General features: G+C 50.7%; 4 protein-coding genes across 4 annotated transcripts; 2 read left to right on the top strand and 2 right to left on the bottom strand.

Annotated features, from left to right (window-relative positions):
- Positions 1-147: 147 nt before the first annotated feature.
- THO2 (putative THO complex component (Rlr1)) lies at positions 148-7,506 on the top strand (the record flags this gene model as incomplete). The annotated part of the gene is made up of 3 exons (XM_033570979.1): positions 148-919; positions 970-5,068; positions 5,145-7,506. 3 exons carry the CDS (start codon positions 148-150, stop codon positions 7,504-7,506), a joined length of 7,233 nt encoding a protein of 2,410 aa, XP_033427011.1.
- Positions 7,507-8,485: 979 nt separating this feature from the next.
- ATNIH1004_006343 (beta-glucosidase H) lies at positions 8,486-11,154 on the top strand (the record flags this gene model as incomplete). The annotated part of the gene is made up of 3 exons (XM_033570978.1): positions 8,486-8,555; positions 8,633-9,239; positions 9,312-11,154. 3 exons carry the CDS (start codon positions 8,486-8,488, stop codon positions 11,152-11,154), a joined length of 2,520 nt encoding a protein of 839 aa, XP_033427010.1.
- Positions 11,155-12,080: 926 nt separating this feature from the next.
- On the bottom strand, positions 12,081-12,965 carry ATNIH1004_006342 (uncharacterized protein; the record flags this gene model as incomplete). Its single annotated transcript, XM_033570977.1, has 1 exon — positions 12,081-12,965. The coding sequence occupies one exon, from the start codon at positions 12,963-12,965 to the stop codon at positions 12,081-12,083; it is 885 nt and encodes a 294-aa protein (XP_033427009.1).
- Positions 12,966-15,717: 2,752 nt separating this feature from the next.
- met2 (homoserine O-acetyltransferase) lies at positions 15,718-17,311 on the bottom strand (the record flags this gene model as incomplete). The annotated part of the gene is made up of 2 exons (XM_033570976.1): positions 15,718-16,771; positions 16,827-17,311. The coding sequence occupies 2 exons, from the start codon at positions 17,309-17,311 to the stop codon at positions 15,718-15,720; spliced, it is 1,539 nt and encodes a 512-aa protein (XP_033427008.1).
- Between the last annotated feature and the right edge of the window lie 1,367 nt (positions 17,312-18,678).

Here is an 18,678-nt window from a genome sequence, read left to right as displayed (position 1 = left end):
TTTGGCCCTCTCCGGCTGTCGACTCTGACCGCGCATTGCAACAAATGAATGCTAACACTGCCAACTCCCAGGTTCGCCCTATGAGTCGCATTCTGTCGGAAGCACACCCCTTCTCTGCCTGAGCTTTCAAGCTTCAACCAAGCTGTCATGGCTCCAGGTGTCGGGGGAAAGAGGAAGAGAGGTGACAGATCGTGGTCGGGCGATTCGATGAACGACAACCAGCGACCTTCGCCTCATCGACCAGGAAATCTTAACATGGCGCAACATAACCACGGTCCGCATACCCCTCAGACTCATCATTATTCTGAAACACGTGGAAGGGCACGAAGGCAATTCAGTCGAGGAGGGAGGAATAATTATCCCGGCCGGAGACTTAGCAATGATAGTCAAAACTTTGCCGGTGGCCGGAAGGATGTAATGTCCCCCACCAATACAACCCCGGCGAAAGACAATACAGACCAAGGTCAGATCAATGGTGCTTCTTCAGCAGTGAGCCAACCGCCGCAACCACTGTCTCCTTCGCCTGCTCCTACGTCTCAGTCACCGTCTCAATTTCAAACCCCTGCCCCGTCGCAATCCCAAATGTCCCCTGTCATCCCCCCTCAACCTCCTTCAGAGCCACTACTGCCATACGCCTACGAGTACGTCACCGATACTAGAATTGAAGAATGGGTTTCTACAGGCAGGCAAAGATATGTAGAGGATGGAGTTCAAGCGAGGAACGAGCAAGATTTTTCAAAGCTCGCCTCTATATATCAGGAGCTTATTCGAAGTGCTTTTTACGGACGACTGGGACCAAAGGAGGCAGGCGAAGCAGTTAAGAATATTATTGGAGAAGATGCTGTTTCTCGAGATGTCGACATGCAAGGTGAAGATGAAACAGAAGCTCTCGACACGCGTGCTCTTTTCCTTGACACCCGTCTATAATGACTGATTCCGACACGTCGAATGCTGCTTTGAAGCCCCTAGTCTTTGCTACTAACATCAATGCTGGTCTCATGCGTCTCCAACTCGACACCCCACTTCTGCAGGCCTTAGGTCTTGTCCGCGACACATTCGCTCGAATGGGTATTCGTAAACAGACGAATCTCCTGTATCGACAATCGAACTACAATCTCTTGCGGGAAGAATCGGAAGGGTACTCGAAATTACTCACAGAGCTTTTTACAACCAGCAACAATGAACCGCCCTCCAGCGAAGTTGTTGAGGATACTTTTGAGAGGGTGAAGGCCATGGTTGGTGCATTTGACATGGATGTTGGACGTGTTCTCGACGTAACTTTGGACGTTTTTGCTGCTGTTCTTGTGAAGCAGTACAGGTTCTTTGTGAAGCTCCTTCGCGCTAGCTCCTGGTGGCCCAAGGAGGACGTCTTTCGTAACAGCGGCGACAACCGTGATTCGGGGCTTCCTAACTGGGCTCTTCCCGGATCGTCGGGATGGGTCACAACGGATGAAGAACGGGCTGAAGCGCTGCAGGCCAATGAGCAACGCGACAAAGATTTCTGGCGCAGAGTGGGAGAAATTGGTATCCGTGCTTTCTTCGAGATTGGCCGTCGACCGGTCTCTAAAGAAGAGTTGAAAAGAATGCTCCCAGAGTCAAATAGTCTCTCCGAGGAGGAGATTCAAACGCGGAAATGGATCGAGGAAACAGGAACATTGCCTCCCAAGGGAAATCGTGTGGCGGCCCAGCTTCTCGGGTTTAAACTCCGCTTCTATTCATCCAGAGCCCGCTCGAAGTCAGATTCCCTACCGGACAACCTTATATATTTGGCTGCGCTGTTGATCAAAGTTGGTTTTATTTCGCTGCGCGACTTGTATCCTCACCTCTGGAGGTCCGATGACTCCATGGACGTTCTAAAAGAAGAAAAGATAAAGGAAAAAGCAGAGAGAGAGAGAGCAGCGCGGCCGGGAGGGGGAGTGAATGCATTGATGATGGCTGGCGCCCTTTCGGATGACACTCTGCCTATCCCACGTATTCGGGAATCCGAAACCCGATCAGCAACTCCCGGCAAGGACCAAGACGCGGACAAATCCACGGCCGCGAAAACCGAAGAAGACGAGCTTCCCGAGCCGTCAGACCAGAAAGTGTTGCTATTAAAGAGTCTACTCGCAATTGGTGCAATTCCCGAGTCCCTTTACATCATCAGCAAGTTCCCTTGGCTTATGGACACCTATCCTGAACTGCCTGAATTCATCCACCGTATCGTCCACCAATGCTTAAGCAAGGTCTATTCTTCTTTGCGCCCATTGCCATTGTCAGATGATATCAAGGGCCAGAAGCAGATACCAAGCCATGATCAGAGTGGAGTGGCAAAGGGCCAAATCCGATCAATCGAAGCCCCGCCGAGACGAGTCCTGCGGTGGGCTCAGCTAGACAAAGAGGATACAAATGATGGGACGGATTACAGGTTTTATTGGGACGATTGGGCCGACAATGTCCCTATCTGCCACTCTGTTGACGATGTTTTTGCTCTCTGCTCCTCTTTCCTCAACCTGTCAGGGCACAAGCTCGGACAGGATGCAATCTTATTAACAAAGCTTGCAAGAATTGGCAAGGACAGTCTCAACAAGGACGGTTCACCAGAGAATTTGTCTCGCTGGCGGGATCTTTGCAAACGTCTCTTACTTCCGTCGATCAGTTTGACCAAAGCAAACCCTGGTGTGGTCAACGAAGTGTTTGATCTTATTGGTTTCTTTCCTAGGGAAACACGGTACAATATGTACGCTGAATGGTACTCCGGCCAAACATCCCGCGTCCCCGATATCAAGTCAGCGTTTGATCAAGCGAGAGCAGAGACAAAGGATGTTCTCAAGAGGCTCAGCAAGACAAACATACGGCCAATGGCACGGGCTTTGGCCAAAATCGCGTATGCTAACCCTGCAATTGTTATTCACGTCGCCATTGGTCAGATTGAGTCGTATGAGAACCTTATCGAGGTCGTTGTGGAGTGTGCAAGATACTTTACTTATCTTGGATATGACGTCCTGACTTGGGCGCTTATCAGTTCTCTTGGCCATAAAGGACGAAGCCGAGTTCAGGAAGGTGGATTATTGACAAGTCGATGGTTGAATGCGCTGGCCGCTTTTGCAGGAAGAGCGTTCAAACGGTATTCGGTCATGGATCCCACTCCTGTATTGCAGTACGTCGTGGAACAGCTTCGGCAAAACAATTCCACAGATCTCATTGTGCTAGAGCAAATGATTAGCTCTATGGCGGGTATCATTACCGACACCAACTTCAACGATTCACAAATCCAAGCCATGGCGGGTGGTGAAATCCTCCAGGCCCAAACAATCCTTCAATTGTTGGATCGGCGCCATGAGTCAAAGACAACATCGCGGCGCCTCCTGAAGGCACTCACCACCTCCAAACTTGCTGGTCAGCTTCTTATTGCCATTGCCCAGGAACGTTGGACTTGTATTTTCAAGGAATCCGAAGGCGATACCGAGCTTAAGTTGCTGGGAAACGTATTCGATGAAATCCACCGCATCCTAGCTCAATATCTTGATCTGCTTCGTAGCAACTTGACCGCTGATGAATTTGATTCCTTCGTGCCGGACCTAGCCTCCCTTATAAGCGAGTTTGGCGTGCAGCCTGAAGTCGCGTTCTGGATTCGGCGACCGAGTATCGCTCGCAAAATATCTGAAAATGAGAAGACCATGCAGGAGGATGGTTCGCTCAAAGGCGGCGACAGCCAAGAAAAGACTCCATCTAAGACCGGGACTGACAAGATGGAGACAGCCGATGAAGGGGAGACGATGCCTGCAGAGGCTGAATCATCGCCAGATACTTCAATGGATGTTGACAGAGACCAGGACGAGAGGTTGGGAGATGCAGACGCAGTTGTTATGGTTGAGCAGGCCCCAGTGGTTACTGAAACCCCGCCACCGACACTGAACCCAGTCATGCAGGACCTCCAAGAACAAGTGAAATCCACCTTGCCCCACGAGACTTGGGGCATTGTCGGCTTGCACTTTTACACGACCTTTTGGCAATTGTCGCTCTACGACGTACACATACCCCAGAAAGCATACGAAGATGAGATAGATCGCCAGAAGAGGAAAGTCATGGCCATAAGTAGCGACCGAATGGATATCAGTGTGGCCGGGACCCAGAGGAAGGAGAGGGAAAAGAAGCAAATTACTCAACTGCAGGAGCGGATACTGGAAGAGAACAAAGCCCACTTGAAATCCTACGGCCAGACGAGGACAAAACTACAAAAGGAGAAAGATCGATGGTTTGCTGGCATGCGAGGCAAACATGACTCTCTGAACATTTCTCTCCTTGAGCAGTGCTTCCTGCCACGGCTGCTTCTGTCCCCGATTGACGCATTCTACTGCTTCAAGATGCTGAAATTCCTTCACACCTCCGGAACCCCCAACTTCCGCACAGTTGGTCTTTTAGACCAATTGTTTCGAGAACAGAGACTAGCTTCTCTTATTTTCTTATGTACGTCAAGAGAGGCAGACAACCTTGGCCGCTTTCTCAACGAGGTAATACGCGACCTTGCTCGCTGGCATGCCGACAAATCGGTCTATGAGAAGGAAGCTTTTGGAATGAAGAAGGACCTGCCTGGATTCGCCATGACGGTTGATCCTGACGGTAAACCTACAACCTTTTTGGAATACGAGGATTTCCGTCGACTTCTATACAAGTGGCACCGACTTCTAGCTTCCGCTCTCAAGATTTGCTTGAATGGGGGCGAGTACATGCACATTCGTAATGCTATTAGTGTGCTTAAAGCGGTCGTGCAAAATTTCCCTGCCGTGAATTGGATTGGCCGTGACATGCTGAATAGTGTGAACAACTTGAGTCAAAACGATGAGCGAGACGATGTGAAGATACCGGCTGCTTCCTTGATCGGTGACCTTAACCGGCGGGAGAAGAAATGGATGCTTCCGCAGGCCTTCATGATTACTAGCCAGCCACTGCCGGCGAAGGGTAATCTGCCAAAGACCGAAAATTTAGCGACTGATAAGGCTGGGAAGCCAGGTACTCCTCGTCCTCAATCCACTACCCCTACGTTGAATGCTACGGCACCCGTATTCAAGCCACCAGCCACCAACGAGTAAGTCGATTGAAGGAAGCCAGCCTTCCGATCATCTGTGTGTCTGTGTAACAGTATCTGATGTTTGCAATTATAGATCCCAGGGTACCCCCAAACCTGAAACATCCACCAATGCTGAAGTTGAAGATGGTGAAATCGAGGATGCGAAGATGACCGATGTGGTTACGAAAGCTGCAGAAGAGACAGAGCAATCACAACAGGAACAACAGGAGCAGCCTGATGTTGCGCACAACCAGGGCGACGATTCGACCGCGACAGGACAACCTGGTGCGGAAATTCCAGCCTCCGAAGAAGGGCCCACCGACGATAACCCTCCAAGAACAAATTCCGAGAACCAAATTGAGGAGGACCCGTCTTCTCATCCCCAAGCTTCACCTCCTGAATCTCGTGCGACACCTAAAGGATTTGACCAAAGTAGGCTGTCGAGTATCCCCAAACGCCCTGAGACGGAACGCACCCCATCAAACAATCAAAACGTTCGATCTCAAACACATACTCCAATGCGTAACTATCGGGATGAGCCAAGGTTGCCACCCCGTCCGGATCTACTTGAGGACCGACGCGATAGAACTGCGGATTATCGGGCTGGCAGATTTGGTAATGATCACGATTTTAACCGTCCGTTTGATCAGCCCATGGCCGATGGAAGAAACTTTGGTCGCCTCGATAGGGGAGAGTATCCACCACGGGGGCCCATGGATGAGCCGTTCCGTCCGCATCCCTATCGAGAAGGACGCCCTCCACGCGAACAGGATTGGCATGATCGTTCCGGGCGTGTGCGCCCTTCCGAAGTGCGCCCTGGCCCATCCACGCACCCTGATCGTGTAGATAGAATCCGTTCGATGCGACAAGAGAAAGATGACAGGAGATCCTTACCATCGAGAACGCTATCACCTCCAAGAGCGGAACTTCCTAACCGCCCAGAGCGGTTCCCAGCTGATGACCGGCGATCTGCCAATTATACCCAAGCCCAACCACGGCATGAAGATTTGCCTACCGGCCCGCGGAGTGAGCGACTTGGACGAGCTCCTATGGATGGAAACGACTCGAGAGAGACTGTGCCTGGCATTGATCTTAACCATGGTCGTCTACGTCAGCCAGATGCGCCTGCGGATATTCCTTCGGGACCTAGAGGAAGGAATATCTCAGGCCGAGGTGGGCGCGGTGTGTCGGGTATGTCGCATCCACCACCGTCACCTGGAAATGGCCCAGCCGAACGTCAGCCGCCGACCGGTCCAGGCCGACAAGGGATGCGTGGTCCTGACCAAGGTTCATCTGCGCCCGCGGGCGACCCCTCACCGGGTCCTGAGAAGCTCGATGTTAGTGGGATGCACCCAGATCGACTTAAGGTCCTTCAACAGCAGCCTCAGGACGGTTCATATAGCGGCCCGGTACGCTCCCATCATCACCAAACCTCAGCGCCAGTTATGCCACCATCTGGACCGCGTAGTGGACTTGGACCCCCTTCAGGACCGTCTTCTGCAAGTCGTGGCCCTGCTTCGGGATCTGGTCCCGGCGGTGAGCGAGGGCGAGGAGATAAACGTTTTGCTGGCATCAACAACATGCTGCAGCAGTCTGGTGGGCCATCGGAGCGCGGATTTGGCCCCGCGATCCGTGGCCGAGGTGCGAATCGACAGACAAACGCTCCACCCCAGACAACTCGACAACTGAGCCCTGTAGGACCCGAGGATAGTGGACGTTCTATATCAGTTCAAAACCGGCCCGATCTTTTGGCCGGTAGATCGACTGTTTCGCAGCCAGACGATGCCCCTCAGCGGAACCGACGGGTTGATCCGGCAGATGAAGGGTCGTCGGAGTCACGACGGTCTCAACGCTACTCATCAGGAGGTAGCCACCCCCACGACCGTGATCGGGATAGGGATAGGGAGCGAGATCGCGACCGGGAGCGACGAGGAGGCGACGAAGAGGGAACACGCAGTAGTAGTCGTCGAGAAGAGTACAGAGATCGGACTCGGGATTATGAACGCGAGCGCAGTCGGCGAGGTGATGCAGGAGCGGGTGGTTCCCGAGAGGAACGGCACGAGTCTCGGGAAGTTTCACGACGAGGCGCTGGCTCTCGCGACGATAACCGCCGACGGCGAGATCGGGATGAGAGCGCCGCCGACCCTGCTCAGACGGGCCAAGAACAGGAAGGGCGCCTTCGGCCTCCATCCTCGCTCGGCGGCGCACCTCCGCCACCTCCACCACCCCCTGTGACCAGTGCTCCCGAAGAAGATCGCCGTTGGGGTGGAAGGGAGGTGCGGGACCGAAACCGTGATCGCCCGCGGGACCGCGATTACCATCGTGATGGTGGAGGTGGGGGGCCTCATCGGAAGCGTGGACGGCCTGGAGGAGACGATGGCGGCCATGTGGATCATGGCGGCCGTGGAGGTACGCGGATGGGAGGTGAAAGCAAACGACCTCGCCGTGGAGCTTGAGTGGATTTTTTTTCTAGATGTATGATGGAATATGTTTTTATTCCCCTGTTTCGCTTTATTCCCACTCTCACTTGACTGTCCTTCCTTAGTTTCTTTACTACTTTATGCATTTATCGGACGGTGTTTGGCATTTCCACTCCAATACCTTTCTAGGCTCTTTTGGGGGGAGTCACTCTGTATTTTTTATTTTTATTATTATTGTTCGTTGCGATTGGAAAGGATAGGAGCGTCATATTGGGATATAAGTTGTAGAAGGATTGATGCCGTGTAATGGTGAATCGGACATAGATTTCATTGATCTAAATGTCTCTTGATATCAGTTGAGGCTAAAGCCATGTGACCACTTGACGGGAGTTGTCCATCATGGAAACAAGAACCATCCAAGATTGCATATCTACTCACTCTTCATTCCTCCCCATCACCTCATGGCATCAGGGCACGTCGGTCCCACACTCCGCCTTGTCCACTCGCCACATCACCCCCTATCGGCTAAATGTCGGACTCCCCTCCGTGTCCTTTAGGTGTATGGCCGTTCTCCATTATTCAGGGCTGCATTTAGGATCACTCCGCGCCTTCCTGCGATTCATTCAGTCCCCATGCCCAATGTTTCTCCACTAGGAGGACATTTTCGGACGTTCAAGCCGGCGAATCCTTCCTTCTGCGATCCACCTGCCATTACTCAAAGATGATGAGGCCAGAGCGGGTAGCGCGGGACGTGAACCGTTAGTTGATGACGTTTGGCAGGATTATCTTTCTCTGAAGTTATATCTACAGCTTGGGTTCCCCTTTACTACTGTGGACTTTTTCGTTTCTACTTCCTCTCTTCACATTGCAATACTCCCCCATCTTTACCCATCTTTACCCACCTCTACCTCACCTTTTTTCATTGGTCTCCGTTAATTGAACTTCGCCGTTTTCTCTCCTGTACTTATTGGCTATCACTGCAGCCTTGGGAGATATATCGGGAAATTTTTCCAAAATGACCCGACTAGATGTAGAGAAGACTATCGAGGAGCTTACACTAGGAGAAAAGGTAGCTCTGACTGCTGGTGAGTATCACATCTCTCCTTCCGAGAGGAAACGCTGGCCTGCAACCTTCTAACGGTGCATGTCATGTTGTCGACAGGGATTGACTTCTGGCATACGGCGGCCGTTCCCCGTCTCAACATCCCCAGTTTACGTTTTTCTGATGGACCCAACGGGATACGCGGAACGCGATTCTTCAATGGTGTACCTGCTGCATGCTTCCCCTGTTCCACGGCCCTAGGTGCCACCTGGGATACCGAATTGCTGCATGAAGTGGGGAGACTGATGGGCGAAGAGTCCATTGCTAAAGGATGCCATGTTGTCCTGGGTCCCACTATTAACATGCAAAGATCGCCACTTGGAGGTCGAGGATTTGAGTCTTTCGCTGAAGATGGCGTACTCTCGGGCAACTTGGCTGGCTACTACTGCAAGGGCATCCAAGAGAAAGGTGTCGCCGCCACTCTGAAGCATTTTGTGTGCAATGACCAAGAACATGAACGTTTAGCCGTCGATAGCATCGTCACCATGCGGGCCATGCGCGAGATTTATCTTTTGCCTTTTCAAATTGCGATGAGAATCTGCCAGAGTGCCTGCGTGATGACCGCCTACAACAAGGTCAACGGAACACATGTCAGTGAGAACAAGCAAATTATCACAGACATCCTTCGCAAGGAATGGGGCTGGGACGGTCTTGTCATGAGCGACTGGTGTGTTTCTGCTCCAAACACCCGCTATCCACTAAGGACATTATCAAGCCCGGATGCTAAAGTATTCTCTAGGTTCGGAACATATAGTACATCGGATGCCATTAACGCTGGGTTGGATTTGGAAATGCCTGGGAAAACTCGATGGCGTGGAACAGCACTGGCACATGCCGTATCGTCAAACAAGTCCTTCGAGTATGTTATAGATGAACGTATTCGTAACGTGTTGAACTTGGCCAATTATGTTGGTCCATTGGGAATCCCAGAGAATGCACCAGAGAAGGCCCTTAATAGACCACAAGACCAGAAACTTCTACGACGCACCGCGGCGGAATCAGTGGTCCTCATGAAGAATGACGATGATCTTCTGCCTCTCAACAAGGACAAGTCAATCTTGGTCATAGGTCCTAATGCCAAAATTGCAGCATACTGCGGTGGAGGCTCCGCGTCTTTGGATGCATATTACACTGTGACTCCTTTTGACGGGGTCTCAGCTAAGAGCAAGGGTGAAGTCCTGTTCTCTCAGGGTGTATACTCGCACAAAGAGCTGCCACAACTCGGTCCACTCCTTAAAACAGCCGATGGCAAGACTGGCTTTTCGTTCCGCGTTTTCAACGAGCCTCCCTCCCAGTCCCACAGAGAGCTTGTTGATGAGCTGCATCTTGTGTCATCCAGTGGCTTCCTCATGGACTATGTCAACCCCAAAATCAAATCACTGACCTTCTACATCGACATGGAGGGCTTTTTCACTCCCGAGGAAGACGGTGTCTACGAGTTCGGCGTCACAGTTGTGGGCACCGGCAAGCTGTGCGTTGACGGTGAAGTCGTTGTCGACAACACGAAGAACCAACGCCAAGGCTCTGCTTTCTTCGGGAATGCAACCGTAGAAGAGAAGGGGAGCAAGGAACTGAAGGCCAGACAGACGTACAAGGTGCTCTTCCAATTTGGCAGTGCGCCCACTTCCGATCTAGACACCCGCGGTGTCGTGGCATTTGGCCCTGGGGGCTTCCGCTTTGGGGCCACTCGCCGAGTCGGTCAAGAGGAGCTGATCTCGAAGGCCTCCAAGCTCGCCGCCAAGGCAGACCAAGTGGTCGTGTTCGCTGGTTTGACGAGCGAGTGGGAGACCGAAGGCTACGACCGTGACCACATGGACCTGCCTCCAGGCAACGACGAGATGATCTTCAGGGTGCTCGAGGCGAATCCAAACGCCGTGGTGGTGATCCAGAGCGGTACTCCAGTGACAATGCCGTGGATTAAACGGTCCAAGGCACTTTTGCAGGCCTGGTATGGCGGAAACGAGTGTGGCAATGGCATCGCCGACGTTTTGTATGGTGATGTGAACCCCTCTGGGAAGCTGCCCCTGAGCTTCCCAGTCCGCCTTCAAGACAACCCGAGCTACCTCAACTTCCGCTCGGAGCGTGGCCGTGTCCTTTACGGCGAAGACATCTATGTCGGATACCGCTACTACGAAAAGGTCAACCTGCCGCCACTATTCCGTTTCGGCCATGGCTTATCCTACACGACCTTCACACGGTCTGACCTGTCCCTTACAACCAGCCCTGAGAAGCCACAGCTCGAGGAGAGCGGCGAGCCCATCACTGCCAGCGTGATAGTTGCTAACACAGGCAAGGTAACCGGCGCTGAAGTTGTCCAGCTGTGGGTTGTGCCGCCGCCGACAGGCGTGAACCGTCCCGCCCGGGAACTCAAGGGCTTCACGAAGGTGCTGCTGAACCCTGGCGAACAGAAAAGGGTTGAAATTACAGTGGAAAAGAAACTCGCTACGAGCTGGTGGGACGAGCAGCGCGAGAAATGGGCCTCTGAAAGGGGCGTGTACGAGGTAGTCGTCACCGGCACAGGCGAGAGTGTGCTGAAATCATCCTTCACTGTGGAGAAGACTCGGTTCTGGCTGGGTCTTTAAATTGATGTTGCATAAATACTTCCACTGGCGTTTTTTTCTTTGCTGACGGTCTATCAATATGATCTAAACCTATAGTTGCTTTTAGAATATCATGATAATCGTGAGATCAGCTAATGTGGGTGTTTTATAGATTGCATCCAGGCTCCTTAACCCACCATCGGAAAGTATACGGGACTCTTGGAGCACAAAAGAACCTTATGAGGCAGAAAACCTTTCATCTCCTGAAATGGGTATGTGTTCTTACCTCCAATAGTTACAGACATCGATAGACACTGTTCCTTAGGATAGAGCATCATTCACTGAATCTTAAAAAAAAAAAAAAAGCTGCTATCTATAGTAGGTTCCAAGATAGTAGTTACCTGATTTACTGCTGATAGTTCTTTATGCATGCGCATATACATCAAACACGCCTTAAAAATTAGTCTAGATCGAATCAAGTTAAAGAGACTCGAGGTTATTTGAACATAACGCAAGTCAGCACCAGTCGACTAATAGAGAATATGTATCCCACCCCTTTTCAGACGTACTATGAGTATCTAGTTCAATACATAACCCAGGCGTTCGTGCTTATATGGTTCAGATTCTGTGCACGTTACTTGGAAAATCTGAACGGGATTTAATACGGAACTGCCATTGCAAGATAAACCGAAAATAAGTCTTGAAAATTTTGTATTGGCACAGCTAACCTATGGCAGTAAATCGTGGTCATAGAAGAAAAAAAAAAAAGGTATAAAACAGGTTCGCAATGATCTCGGCACCTTGACTTAATAGTTTGATGTAAATGCTTGGGAATTTTGGTCTGAGCTGGCCTCAAGCAAGACTGTTTATAGTTGTACAATTGACATGCGAATTGGCTTGCAAATGCAGTGTGGTAAAAAGAAACCCATATTAGCTATCTGCGGCAGATACTTGAGGAATGGCTGCACTTAATAAGCCCATGCTCTCTCCTGAATGCGTCGTTCCCCAAAAAATCTAGCAATCTTTTGGAACAAGGTCGGTCTTTGGGACTGGCTGTTTGTTGGCACTTCAGAACGGCATTTCCATTTAGACAGTGTTCCCCCAGTTTTGGAAGACCATGATGACTGTAGACGGGATGCGACGGATTGCGGGCGTTTATCGGATGTGCAGGGTCTTTTGGCCATGTTCTTATTTGGTTGGGCATTCTGTGCATTTAAAGACTCGGGGCTGGCTGGAACAGATTTCATTTTCGCCATTACAGCCTGTTGCAGCTGCTTGTTACGTTCAGTTTCTTCCTCCACGGTCATGACATGCATGTAGCCGGTTCTGTCAATGATGATGCCTGGTTGATGCTCCGATTTCTCGATACCTGACGTGCCGAGTCCTATCATCTGCGTTTCGTCCACCTGGGTATCACTCGAAATATTCGGCTGAGACTGACGGCTTGGGGCGTTATTGCTGGAAGACTCGAAATCAGGAGAAGGGAGATTCAACAAAGTCTCCGGAGAAGAGAAACTGGCAACACCAGTAGACATTAGTGTAGCATCAGGATTCAAGAACACCTCAACATCATCTGGTCTATCGTCTCCGCTGCTTGATGGCGGAGACTTACCAGCACTAGCTAGAAAATTCATGGTGTCTTGGTCCGGAGTCTGGGCATGACCGATAGCGCTGGCACCAGTCATGGATTGCATTTGGGTCTGCCCAGAGCTGCTGGTAGGAGTCTGACTGATTCTTCTCCCAGTGTATTTAGTATTTGGGGCAATTGTGGAATATTGTCTCTGGTCAGCAGGTGAGCTTTCTTTCAGCTCACCTAAATCCGATGGTTTGTCCGAATGGGAAGACTGCAACATTCTTATTGTCTGTCGACTAGGTTGCTGGGTTAATCCAACTCCGGAATCATGTTTGCCTTTCATAGCAGCTGCCTCGGGGGCGACATTTGGACGTGAATATTTAGACTCAATCTGAGTCTCAGATGATGAAACGCCGGACGTGACTGCCTCGTTATCTTTATTGTGCGAGGGTATTTGCTTCGTGGCACGCGATGGCACCCCTCTCTCAACGCGATATACAAGTAATGAACAGGAATATCTGATATCCGCCTCCAGTGCTGGAGGAATCTTTTGGCGATCGATCAACGGGGGAGATGGCCGGAAGAGAGTGGGTGTATCAACGAAGTCATAGTAGCGGGTCGGTCCTTCCTCCCAGAGTGAGAACGTGGGCTTCTTGATGCTAGTCAGTCTAATTGTAGTCCTGGTAAGAGTTGTGTTACGAAGCTATCCATACCTGGGAGTTGAATAGAAAGGAAAAGGAGGTACGTTTCCTCATGGTATACGGTTTTTTGGAAGTTGTGGATTCCATACTCAATCAGCTTGACTGCAGGAGCCAAAAAAAAGAAGAAAAGAAGGTAGAAAGTCCCCACGGGGAAGGAGTAAACAAAGAATGGATCAGAATGAGGTACTATCCATGGACCAACTTCTATGCTCCTATTTATCTGATATTTCAGACGACAATGCCAGAGCAATGGTAAATCACCGATTCAGGAATCCAGACCTGGCGGATAAAAGATCGGTTAAGACACGAAAGTAGGCTAAGATGAACTGTTTTGTGTAGTGAGTATTTTGGTTGTCCAGAGTAATGGAGTGGAATGTGGGGGGAGGCTTTAATTGGAGTTATGAAAGAATGGCATCGTCCAAAACAGGAAACAAAGAATGACAGCAGCTAGTAGTAGTCATTCAGTGACAAGGCACCGAGGAGAGAGGAAGTGAACTAAGATCAATGGGTGATCTCATGCGACAGGCGCATGGCCAGGCTGAAGATCCCGCTTGTATTGTAAGGAGAGGCGTTGGGGTACATCTGTGGCGACGCAATAGAGGGAGTGTGAATCGCCGACAGAATGCTCCAAAGATGTGATCTGATCAAACGAGTGACAGAGTTGGGATGGTGCATCGACACAAAACAGGATGCGTGGTGAAGGGAGGGAAGAAACTCGTCGTTTGGAGTGACACGGCATCACGGGGTTGGTTGTGCATCAACTGCTACGCCATGATTGCTTCTTCCCTCCTCCTCCTGAGGACCTCGTCAACCAGCCAGGCATCGGAGAGTTTGTCGTCCATGCATTCTGCAGCTGAACTCTGCTTTTGGAGTAGAGGACCAAGTCACCACCATCGAAGACAACGACACTAGAATCGTTTATGGGAGGGATAGACATGGATTGTCACACAAAAGCAAGCCTCGTTCTCCATCTGCGCATCCGCTGATCAGAGCAGGGTTCGAGTGCGGCTGGAGACTCTTTGAGAGAAATCTGATCTAAGCTATCTATACCGTACACCAAGAACTGATCGCAAACCATTCCATCCCTCACGATCGAGACACCCTTCCAACCGTCTAACTTCTTACAAGGAGCGGAATTATGGAGAGAGAGCAAAGAAGAAAAGGGATGAATCAAGGGGTGGATGGTGGAGTGATCCCTGAAATGATCGATCCAGTGATGGGCACTCGGGGATGATACATCCAGTCGCCGGCACTTCCTTCCCTGTAATAGTGCCTTCTTGACCATACATACGCTCCACTCTCTCTATGCGGTCCGGGTTCTCGATTAGGCTCCGTGCACTGGCGAGAGGCCCGGATAAAAAGGCAACGGCTGTATTGTACTCCGTACTCCGTATACAGAAAGTACATATAGCCAGATGCCATATACGCGACTTGCATTTTCATATCATATATACCGTGACGGATACGCATGATATCACATTTAGACGTCGAATACGCAGAAGCAGGAACGGCAGAAGATGCCCAGTTTACATTCCCCTTCCGCGGTACGGAGTACGGAGTACATGAGAAGCAGATGATCTTGAGAGCAGCAAAAAGGGTTCACCATAGAGTATATGAAGCGATGCAACAAACTGCAAATTCCCCCAACCCATCCACATCGGACCTCTCCGATGCAGAGTCGTCTTGATCCTTAGTTACGCGGGGGGGTGTCATTCGATATATATGTCTTGCCTTTCACAATAGACCTTTTGGCTAGATCGTTGATACCCTTACGTTGCCAATCGCAGTCTGCCGCAAGGGCGGGCGACTCTCATTTACAGTTCTGCTATACAGTCCTACAGTGGTGCAATCTATGAACTATTTTATATGTAATAACAATACTTACGAAATGGAAAGAATAGTTTTGGTATCATATCATTTCCATGTTATTCTACCGCTAATCCCTATGGCGTTAAAAAAAAAAAAAAAAATTCCCTGTACTATAGGTAGTAAAATCGTTGCCCACCTCCGTACAAGCTTTGTAAGGCGGGGACTAACGCTGTGGAGGCTTGTTTGATGGAGAGCAGTTGGATGCTTCTTTTACAGCCTTACCTGTGAATGAGGTGATGAGAGAGGCAGTTGGATGCTCTCTGTCTGGCTTAGAAAGAAAATAAAAGTATATCGGCAAAACTACTTCCCAAATGGACGTCATGCTGGCGGCGCTGGGTCAATCGACATGGCCTCTTTTCATCGGGAGAGGACGCCGGGACCCCTGCATGCCCGCAGAGCATCTGATCGTAGAGAAGGCTGCAACGTATGCGCCAAGCGTGGTAGAAGGAACTCCCTATCGGTCTACCAGGCGGTAATATCTTCCACCTCCGCTTCCCCAAACGTACTGCTCTTGGCTAGCTTGTTTACCCCATCCGTGACGGCTACACCTTCGGCCGGAGTTTTCGACATGATATCCGGTAGAACCTCCCGGAAGAACTCAAGGATGTAGCGGTTAACCTGCTCAAATTGAAGAAGGAAGGCATCGTGACCCTCTGGGCTTTCAATTCGCTTTAACCGTGAGTCCGGAATACCTGCTGCTATCTCCTCCTGTTCCTCGAAGGTGAACAACCCGTCACTTTCGATTCCCAGGACCAACGCTGGCTGTTGGACTTGTGACAACGCCTCCTTTACAGGATCCGCAGAGATTGGGCTAACCCGGTGCCTCGACACATCGTGCGTATCAAGCTTCCGTGTAATTGCAATGTAGCAATTGGCATCAAATCGCTTGACAAACTTCTCACCCTGATACCGGAGGTATGACTGGGCTGAAAAGTACGTCGCAGGCCGCTTCGAGCGGTCTCCATTCGCGGTAGTGTCGATGGGTTTGCTGTAAGTTTTGGTCCCAGAGAACTGGGGATCCATATATTGGACCTCAGCTAGTTGCCTCAGCCCTGGAGTGGCTGGCTCGCCTGGAGTGGTCCGTCCACTCTTGTGGCCATCGTTGTGGATGGCCCAATGTTCATTAGGCGGGGTAGGCAGTTTCTCGGTCCCATTGATATTTTGGCGCTTGGATGGGTCCGGTACGTTTCTACCAAACCGAGACTCAAACGAATTGCGGCTCCGGTAGGTGAGGAGAGCGGACATACGAGCCGCACCGAGTCCCGTCGTTGGGGGGTCATCGAACGGATAATAGCCATCATCATACTTCGGATCACTGTAGATGCTCTGCCGCTGGGCTTCACCCCAGCTGATACACCATGCGGAATGGCGTGGGGAAGTCGCAATTGGCACAATAGCGCGCACGTAGTCTTTGCCAAAGAATGCGTATTCCAGAGTGAGCATACCGCCCATGGAGCCACCGATCACAGCCGCAATCTGTTGCACACCCAAGTCATCCAAGACGATTTTATGGATCCTGCGAAAGGTAAGCGATCTGCGGCGACAAGTGTGAATCATGAGTAAGTACATACCTCACATCATCGCGTACAGTGGTGAGAGGAAACTCAGGTCCGTACAGACCCTTTTCAGGGTCGCCATCCTTGTGAGTGACAGCACTAGCACTTCCGTACGGGCTGCCTAAGCTGTTCAGGCAGACAACGTAGAACCGCGACGTGTCAAATGCCTGACCGGGGCCTCCTAGCAGGGGACCCCACCAATCCGCTACATCTGCGCTGCCACTCAATGCATGACAAATGACCAAAACGTTGTCGCCGTTCGGGGACAGTTGACCTCGCGTCGTATACGCCACCGGAACACTATACAGCGTCACGCCAGATTCCAGCGTGAAGGAAGGAATAACGGCATAATGCTGGTCGGTAATGAGCTGCGAAAAGGGGTTCTCAGGTTGCGAGTCGATCCTCTCTACGGGATTTAGTAGCCGTTCGTCTGGATAATGTGGGGGTGTGGGGGAATACTGACGGAGGGGCGGAGAGGTGCCGTTGGATTGAGAGGCCATTGCAAGCCAACTCGGACTGCAATTGATAGGACTAGAGGAGAAAATATGCGAGAAGAGAAGACGGGAGAGAAGAAACTGAGGGGCGATGAATAGGTGTAAAGGACACTTCCATGAGTCACCGAAAGCGGAACGAAAAGGAAAATGAACTTGGGGCCAATCTAACCATCCGCGGAAATTGATGACTTAGCAAGCTCCAACCCCTTCTGGCGTCATCTGCAGCCAATCATCTTGCTTCAGTTGGCCAGGAGCTATGCCTTTTCCGATCCGGGCTAAACCTAACTACATTTGCTGAAGACTACTAATAACTACACAATACAGCCTGGTTAACTTATTGTATCTATTTAACTAGGGATACTGCACACGCTTCAGGGACGAGAAGCCCAATCACATGCCTAGTCTATCTGAGTCATGCTCAAGCCAGATATCCTCTCCGTTGGGTCTATTCTGTGCCTGATGAAGTCTCTCTGTGGTTGATTTAAAGAGACGAGGAAAACGGTCATTTTCGAATCTTCTCCCATCATGAATCATTTCAGCGAGTGCCTTGTTTGACAATAAGATAACTGGCATCCCATGCCCGTTGAACCCGGCGCAGATTATCGCCCACTTCTACCTGGGACTTTCCCCACATGGGGATTGGTGTCGAAGGAATATCCCACGACTGTTGTGAGTCTGCATGAGCAAAAACCGCCGTTCAAGAGACTTACTCCCAGTCCAAATCTCCTTCACATAAGCCCCGCTTTCTCCCCAACCTTTGAATGTACGCTGCATATAGACATCGTAGTAGTTCTTTGTAGGAACGGTGCTTCTTTGCCCTCTGGCAGAGCGATGTGCAGCATAGCCCACGACATGGTATGATGCTCGCTGAATATTCCGGCAGTAAGCCGGCGGTGTAGGCATTTGACGCATAGACGACCTTAGTCACACGGATTGATCCTCGCGGCGTGTTGACAATATGCCCAAAGCCGTCCGATACGACTGAGGTGACGGGCGTATAAGTTGGCTAATTGACAGCAGGAGAATTTGCGAACTTTGAGAGCAGTCTTAGTATAAATTTGTACAGCCAAAGCGTGCCTGCCGTGTAGGAAAGGCACTCCTGAGCCTCCTTGACACCAGAGACGTGTTCAAACCGGCTCCGTTATTTCCGTTGCCCCTCTGAATTTTCGGATCAATTCATTTGCACATACTCCTTCGGCGTTCATCGATGTGTAATGGATGTCGTCGACAGCCCAGATATAGGCTTTCTCTCTCCGCACTTTATGAGTACCGACCCGGATATCGCTTGGATAAACATGGCAGCGCGCAGTTTGGAAACCTGGGTCATGGTATACGACAACCTTCTGAACGAAATCTTGGCCCTTCTGACAAAC

Source organism: Aspergillus tanneri, assembly GCF_003426965.1.
Source record: "Aspergillus tanneri strain NIH1004 chromosome Unknown AapTan_4_pilon_pilon_pilon, whole genome shotgun sequence".
Classification (NCBI taxonomy): Eukaryota; Fungi; Ascomycota; class Eurotiomycetes; order Eurotiales; family Aspergillaceae; genus Aspergillus; species Aspergillus tanneri.
The sequence above is the reverse complement of the archived record's forward strand: the minus strand, read 5'-3'. Positions and strand labels throughout refer to the sequence as shown.